The 9,038-nt window shown below is 31.2% G+C and overlaps 1 protein-coding gene across 1 annotated transcript; it reads right to left on the minus strand.

Annotated features, from left to right (window-relative positions):
• Window positions 1-7,826: 7,826 nt before the first annotated feature.
• LOC132565052 (uncharacterized) lies at window positions 7,827-9,038 on the minus strand. The gene is made up of 3 exons (XM_060229658.1): window positions 8,938-9,038; window positions 8,586-8,737; window positions 7,827-8,071 (listed from the first exon to the last, which is right to left on the minus strand). Exons 1-3 carry the CDS (start codon window positions 9,006-9,008, stop codon window positions 7,845-7,847), a joined length of 450 nt encoding a protein of 149 aa, XP_060085641.1. The 5' UTR covers window positions 9,009-9,038; the 3' UTR covers window positions 7,827-7,844.

Genomic DNA, 9,038 nt, shown 5'->3' on the forward strand with positions numbered 1-9,038 from the left:
TCTCCGGTAAAACTGGGGCCAAAAGTGTTTATATCTTAAAATATAGATGGAAGATACACTTTACTATTAATTTCCATTTTTTTATTTTAAATGATTTTTATGGGAGAGTTCACCTTCCTATCTAGATTTTGACAATTCATTTGATCACTTTCGATATTTCTCCTTCGCCTCCTGGGCTTCAGAATGTAAGCCCTAAGCAGTGAAACGAGTCCTAAAAGGACGCAATAGCTGCATGATGTAACGGTATAGACGAGTCCTAAAAGGACGAAATAGCTGCATGATGTAACGGTGTAGACGAGTACTAAAAGGACGAAATAGCTGTATGATGTAACGGTATAGACGAGTCCTAAAAGGACGAAATAGCTGTATGATGTAACGGTATAAACGAGTCCTATAAGGACGAAATAGCTGCATGATGTAACGGTATAGACGAGTCCTAAAAGGACGAAATAGCTGCATGATGTAACGGTATAGACGAGTACTAAAAGGACGAAATAGCTGCATGATGTAACGGTATAGACGAGTACTAAAAGGACGAAATAGCTGCATGATGTAACGGTACAGACGAGTACTAAAAGGACGAAATAGCTGCATGATGTAACGGTATAGACGAGTCCTAATAGGACGAAATAGCTGCATGATGTAACGGTATAGACGAGTCCTAAATGGACGAAATAGCTGCATGATGTAACGGTATAGACGAATCCTAAAAGGACGAAATAGCTGCATGATGTAACGGTATAGACGAGTACTAAAAGGACGAAATAGCTGCATGATGTAACGGTATAGACGAATCCTAAAAGGACGAAATAGCTGCATGATGTAACGGTATAGACGAGTCCGAAAAGGACGAAATAGCTGCATGATGTAACGGTATAGACGAGTCCGAAAAGGACGAAATAGCTGCATGATGTAACGGTATAGACGAGTCCTAAAAGGACGAAACAACTGTAAATTGTAGTTTAATTCTTCGACTCAATTATTCGCAATTTTAAATCTTTTTAAAATTTTCTTTTCAACTGAATGTCTCTTGTACAATTTTTAAAGAACTGGTGTATATATTCTACCCTTTGTTATTATACATAAGGTTAAAGCCAGGCCTCGTGAACGATACTCTGGGGGCCAAAGCTTGGAAATCTAGAACGAAAACAAGGAAATCAGAATCGAGCATTTATTTACAAGTGTCAAAATAGGATTTCCTGTTATATAATTAAAACAATTTTACACCGTATTAGGTATTGCACATGTATAACATCATAGAATTTCACATGGAGTATCAATAAGAAATTAATACACCCACCACTTTGGTGTTTTGAAGTAGTTTAATGAGACACTTTTAGTATTCGTGGGAAAACATGATAAAAGTGTTGACCACAAAAACCACTACAACCACAAAACAAGTCTCATCACAATTTTTTTTTCATTCATAAATTATTCGGAAACGAAAGCCTACATGTAGCAATTGAGACAATTATAACATGTGGTTCTAATTGTGGATGAAATTTTCGTTCTGGATGATCAGTTGTACATGACCACTGACTGACTGTTGACCAGTACCGCTCATGACCAGTCACGTGATCGTTATTACTGACGTGTATTACCAATAATACACTCCACATGTAATACTCTGTATGAATTTCCAAAATTTCATAACGAAAATATCGTAATTAATGGCAAATAATATCGTAATTAATGGCAAATAATATCATAATTAATGGCAAATAATATCATAATTAATGGCAAATAATATCATAATTAATGGCAAATAATATCATAATTAATGGCAAATAATATCGTAATTAATGGCAAATAATATCGTAATTAATGACAAATAATATCGTAATTAATGGCAAATAATATCGTAATTAATGACAAATAATATCGTAAGTAATGGCAAATAATATCGTAATTAATGGCAAATAATATCGTAATTAATGGCAAATAATATCATAATTAATGGCAAATAATATCATAATTAATGGCAAATAATATCGTAATTAATGGCAAATAATATCGTAATTAATGGCAAATAATATCATAATTAATGGCAAATAATATCGTAATTAATGGCAAATAATATCGTAATTAATGACAAATAATATCGTAATTAATGGCAAATAATATCATAATTAATGGCAAATAATATCGTAATTAATGGCAAATAATATCGTAATTAATGGCAAATAATATCGTAATTAATGGCAAATAATATCGTAATTAATGGCAAATAACTTCGTAATTAATGGCAAATAATATCGTAATTAATGGCAAATAATATCATAATTAATGGCAAATAATATCGTAATTAATGGCAAATAATATCGTAATTAATGGCAAATAATATCATAATTAATGGCAAATAATATCATAATTAATGGCAAATAATATCGTAATTAATGGCAAATAATATCATAATTAATGGCAAATAATATCATAATTAATGGCAAATAATATCGTAATTAATGGCAAATAATATCGTAATTAATGGCAAATAATATCATAATTAATGGCAAATAATATCGTAATTAATGGCAAATAATATCGTAATTAATGGCAAATAATATCGTAATTAATGGCAAATAATATCATAATTAATGGCAAATAATATCGTAATTAATGGCAAATAATATCGTAATTAATGGCAAATAATATCGTAATTAATGGCAAATAATATCATAATTAATGGCAAATAATATCGTAATTAATGGCAAATAATATCGTAATTAATGGCAAATAATATCATAATTAATGGCAAATAATATCGTAATTAATGGCAAATAATATCATAATTAATGGCAAATAATATCGTAATTAATGGCAAATAATATCGTAATTAATGACAAATAATATCATAATTAATGGCAAATAATATCATAATTAATGACAAATAATATTGTAATTAATGGCAAATAATATTGTAATTAATGGCAAATAATATCGTAATTAATGGCAAATAATATCGTAATTAATGGCAAATAATATCATAATTAATGGCAAATAATATCGTAATTAATGGCAAATAATATCGTAATTAATGGCAAATAATATCGTAATAAATGGCAAATAATATCGTAATTAATGGCAAATAATATTGTAATTAATGGCAAATAATATCGTAATAAATGGCAAATAATATCGTAATTAATGGCAAATAATATTGTAATTAATGACAAATAATATTGTAATTAATGACAAATAATATTGTAATTAATGACAAATAATATCGTAATAAATGGCAAATAATATCGTAATTAATGGCAAATAATATCGTAATAAATGGCAAATAATATCGTAATTAATGGCAAATAATATTGTAATTAATGGCAAATAATATCGTAATAAATGGCAAATAATATCGTAATTAATGGCAAATAATATTGTAATTAATGACAAATAATATTGTAATTAATGACAAATAATATTGTAATTAATGACAAATAATATCGTAATAAATGGCAAATAATATCGTAATTAATGACAAATAATATCGTAACTAATGGCAAATAATATCGTAATTAATGGCAAATAATATCGTAATTAATGGCAAATAATTTCGTAATTAATGGCAAATAATATCGTAATTAATGGCAAATATTATCGTAATTAATGGCAAATAATTTCCTAATTAATGGCAAATAATTTCCTAATTAATGGCAAATAATATTGTAATTAATGGCAAATAATATCGTAATTAATGGCAAATAATATCGTAATTAATGACAAATAATATCGTAATTAATGGCAACTAATTTCGTAATTAATGGCAAATAATATTGTAATTAATGGCAAATAATATCGTAATTAATGGCAAATAATATCGTAATTAATGACAAATAATATCGTAATTAATGGCAACTAATTTCGTAATTAATGGCAAATAATTTCGTAATTAATGGCAAATAATTTCCTAATTAATGGCAAATAATTTCGTAATTAATGGCAAATAATTTCGTAATTAATGGCAAGTAATTTCGTAATTAATGGCAAATAATTTCCTAATTAATGGCAAATAATTTCGTAATTAATGGCAAATAATTTCCTAATTAATGGCAAATAATATCGTAATTAATGACAAATAATATCGTAATTAATGGCAACTAATTTCGTAATTAATGGCAAATAATATTGTAATTAATGGCAAATAATATCGTAATTAATGGCAAATAATATCGTAATTAATGGCAAATAATATCGTAATTAATGACAAATAATATCGTAATTAATGACAACTAATTTCGTAATTAATGGCAAATAATTTCCTAATTCATGGCAAATAATTTCCTAATTAATGGCAAATGATATCGTAATTAATGGCAAATAATTAAGACAGATATTGTGGAACAGCCACAACTTTGGAACTATTATCTGATTCTGAAACATTTTTGTATGGGTAAACTGTATAATTTTTTTGAAATCTTTTTTACCTTGAAAACTTCTCTCATTTATTTTGGTTTCCCGATGTACACATCCTCCATGGTACTTTCCTGTATGAGACCATAGAACTTTCCTCTCCCAGACCATGGAACTTTCCCGTCCCAGACCATGGAACTTTCCCGTCACAGACCATAGAACTTTCCCGTCCCAGACCATGGAACTTTCCCGTCCCAGACCATAGAACTTTCCCGTCCCAGACCATGGAACTTTCCCGTCCCAGACCATGGAACTTTCCCGTCCCAGACCATGGAACTTTCCCGTCCCAGACCATAGAACTTTCCCGTCCCAGACCAAGGAACTTTCCCGTCCCAGACCATGGAACTTTCCCGTCCCAGACAATATGACCATGTTGTTCATATTTTACCATAGTTTTATTGAATCTGAGTGTGGGTTATGATTATACTGACATTCTGGTATTTTCGGGGACTTAAGTCCACCAGGTTACTCCTACAATATCAAAGACTTCCGGCAAACGTAGATGATTCGTTTAGTTTATTGATGACGTTTGCAGATGTCATTTAAAATTAAGAAAATATCGTTATGTATTTCTTACAATACAAGGAAGTAGCGATGCGTGGTGACATCAGGGGCGGATTTAGAGGGGGGCGTGGGGGGCGCACGCCCCCCCCCTAAAATTGGCAGAGTAAGGGTGAGTTACGAAGTATACTGGATGGTCTTGGTCGTATGTTATGACTATCACTGTTCTAAACAGCTATAGATGACTTAAGTTGGGCTAATTTTCAAGTATACAGTAACTTTATTATAGTTGATCACATAACGACAGAAAGAGTTAAGTAAGTTAATTATAACGCCCCCCCTAACTTAAATTCCTGTATCCGCCCCTGGACATAGCCCCAATTGTTGACTCACTGTTTCATTGTCCCTGTTGTACAATACCAAACGGAGACCACAAAGTCTAGAGCACGTCATGGATCAACAAAATCATTATCACATCTATTTCTAGTAAAGGAAGAGTTGCTATAGTGTATTGAATGATAAACAGGAAGTGACGTCACTTGTTCCGTGCATACACAGATTTTCGTTAAAAGATTTAGATGAACTCAAATTGTCCATAGACTATTAATATTACAAGATGATAATAAAAAGTTTCAGAGCAAGTCTATTCAGAAAATTTGCAATGTTTTACATGTCAGCTGCCGTTGTTTATAAATCCAGGAAATTTGTAACGTTTTATCAATACTGTCATTCATGATATCAATGATACATCGAAAATCTCCAATCTGATCACGGTCTAATTTTTTATTGTTAAATCAATTTGTCAATTTTGTTAGCTCATGGTAAGTCAACAACACATGAGTGACTTATTGTGCGTAAGTTTACCAATAAAATAGTCCGGTTTTTGCGGCGGAGGGATAAAAGACTTTAGCCAAACAACAGCGTCCATTATCGTAATACCTACTTTATGTTGATGTATTCGTTTAAAAAAATACGAATTTACAAACAAATTAAAACAGTGTTCCTATATTAGTATAGGTGATTGGTTTAAACAATATTCATTTTCAAATATACCGTACATGTTTTAATCTTTTACAAAAGTTTCAGGGATCTTGCAACAAGAGAACAGTCTTATGGTAAGTAATGTCCCTATAATGACTAATTTACAGTATAATAAGAACAGTTTTAATCAAATGAATAACTATATACTGTAAAATCGTTGATTTTTTGTGGGAAATTATATATTTGTTATTTTTGTAGGTACTCTTTATTCATAAAAAAATAGTACAAAATGTATTATAGAACTTTAAAAATAAAAAAAAAAAAAAAAAAATTTTTTTCACAACCATTGAGAAACAAGTTTTTTTCCAATTTATATTTAATCACTCTTGTTGGCCAGGACGGAGTCTTTCTGTGGGAGAAAACCGGAGTACCCGAGGGAAACCCATGTGGTCGGGCAAGTGACCCTTTACCTTTTCACGTGCATTATTGCCACTGCGCCACCCGACCACGAAGAAAGGGTTAACTACAAAGTGTTTGATAGAGCTCTATCATACACGAAATTTAGCGTCCACGCAATAATGAGGTTTTTTTAAACAACGAGAAGTGAGCCTCGCGAAAATAGATGAGTTTTCAGTAAATTATTTACCATAACAATGCATGAACTTTAGAAATATAACCTACTGTTTATGTTTTACTGTATCGTGACTAGAGATGTACAGATTTAGTGGAGGGGGTAGAGAAGGAGATAGATGACGAGGAAGTGTTGGAAACCACTAAAACAGTATCGGGTTGAAGTGAAACTTCCTATTGCCGTTAGTATCCATTGACTGGCGAATTAAATCTCCTCAAACACACACAAGTACATGAATACATTTTGACGTCATTTGTATTCCTCACACGTTGTTTACGATATCAGATACATTGCACTTAGCCTTGCTTATCCTCCGTTTTTATATATAAGTATATTTAATACACAAACAAACATACTTGACAAAGAGGTCAACTTTATATTTAGCTATCAAAATATGTACAAACAACAAAATTGATGAATAATAATAACTTACCAATTATCAGTGTGATAAAAACACAGCAAATTACCAAATCCATTCCACAAAAACAAGAGAAAACAGTTGTCGATTTTCTTTTTTTATTATTATTTTAGAGTGAACGTTTCTCGGAGTTTACATTGTCAAATAAGCTCTCTTTTTAGGGCGAAATGGGCCGAAAGGTCCGCGGTATACATTATCAAACTCGCCTCTCCATATAGGGCAAGAATGACAATTGTGAAACGAGAGTTTAACGATTAACACTGTCAAACTCGACGACGAAAATGGTGGCATCCTTACGGTATAGAAAGTTTCATGGTAACAATTGTCAAATTCACCCTCCTCTTATAGGGCGAAATAATGGTAGTCAAATGGTGCCGAGACACTCTCGGTATACAATGTCAAATTCACCCTCCTCTTATAGGGCGAAATAACGGTAGTCAAATGGTGCCGAGACACTCTCGATATACAATGTCAAATTCACCCTCCTCTTATAGGGCGAAAAATAAAAAATAAATCTATAGAAAAACACAGCATTTTTTCTCCCATTTCAATAATTTACATATATATTTACAAACAACCTATTTACCCGCACTAATTGTAAACTATACAATACAGATATACTTATTTCTCGAACACCTCACAACCAACGAGTCACGGAAAAATACATTTACATGTTAACATATGTCACCCTCGATAATCAGCAGCGAACGAAATTGGTTGTAATCCCTGTAGTATTGAGAATGACCAAAAATAGCACATACCCGTAACATTAGAGTATTCAATACTCCGAAAGAAAAAAACATGAAATATTTTAAATCCTCACAAAAATTATTGTATAATAACAAAAAAATTATCATCTATTCTGGATTTCACGTACACGTCAATGTTAATGAACGTTTTCACTCAAACCGGAAGTAGAAACCGTATCAAGTTCCCTTCATTTCGTTGTAAACGTCCCTTGCGAAGTTGCTGCAATGTTTTCTTTTTCACAATTATTGGTATAATTGTTGGTGTTTGTTTCGATATTGTTGGCACGTGAGAAACCATGAAATCTCCATAAACTGGTTGTCTATTTAATAGGTCTTTATCAGCTGTCGATCTAGTTCCAAATAAATCGCATATTTTTCCTCCTGAAACAAAATATCAAACATTTGTAAATATTTCATGTGAATGGGTTCAAGTGTTGAACTAAAATAATATGAAAAACTCTAGTAATGATTCATATAGTATGAAATGTACGCGAATTAAAATGTTAATTTGTCTTTTCTTAAATATCTCTAAATATGTTGGAATTACTGCACAAACATCAAATAACACAAAGTTTCCATACCAGAGAAGAATTTTTAAAATGTTAGAATCCTGTTTCCTATATCATCTATAACATTTTAAAAAAAATATTATGTGTAAATATAAAAAACGGATGATATGAAGCTGATTTTGTACCACTGGTTAATACGGAATAAACACAATATCTCGGTGGGTTTTTTTAATTTCTATTTAATGGCTTATTTTCTCTGTAATTTTTTTCTTTTAACGAAACAAACATTTCAAATTTGTTTACTGCTTTGTAGAGTCAAAGTATTTCCAAAGTACATGATTCTTTCACTACAAAATACGTGTTCTAGAATTACTTTGATTACAAACCTCTACGTGACGTGTTAATGGTATCCAGGCCACGTGATCTGGTGTGAGGGGTGGATGAATCCTTACGTTGTAGTGTCCCCCACAATCTCAACATGTCTTCAGAGACGGGTGCTGACGATTTCACACACTTTACTTGGCCATTCAATGGAGCACTATGTTATAAAAAATCGTCGTTAATTCAAGGTTAAATACAAATCTCTTATACAGATATAAAACATAAGTATTTAAAATTTGTCTGTTTCGTTTTAAAATTAAAAACTGCTCAATAAGAAAGGAGAAATGTATGTACATACTACTGTTTTACTACTAAACCATGAACCTAATTAAATTAACCAGTCATTGATTTACTTACAGTGTTTGAAAACATCTATGTAATTCTTTCCGTGTTGCCATGATCATATGTCTCGTTATAACGTTATACATTTTTATGGTTCTCGGCTTCTGGTGTTGTGT

The sequence above is a fragment of the Ylistrum balloti genome, unplaced genomic scaffold, assembly GCF_031769215.1.
Source record: "Ylistrum balloti isolate Yb309-2 unplaced genomic scaffold, AGI_CSIRO_Ybal_v1 Utg369688, whole genome shotgun sequence".
Classification (NCBI taxonomy): Eukaryota; Metazoa; Mollusca; class Bivalvia; order Pectinida; family Pectinidae; genus Ylistrum; species Ylistrum balloti.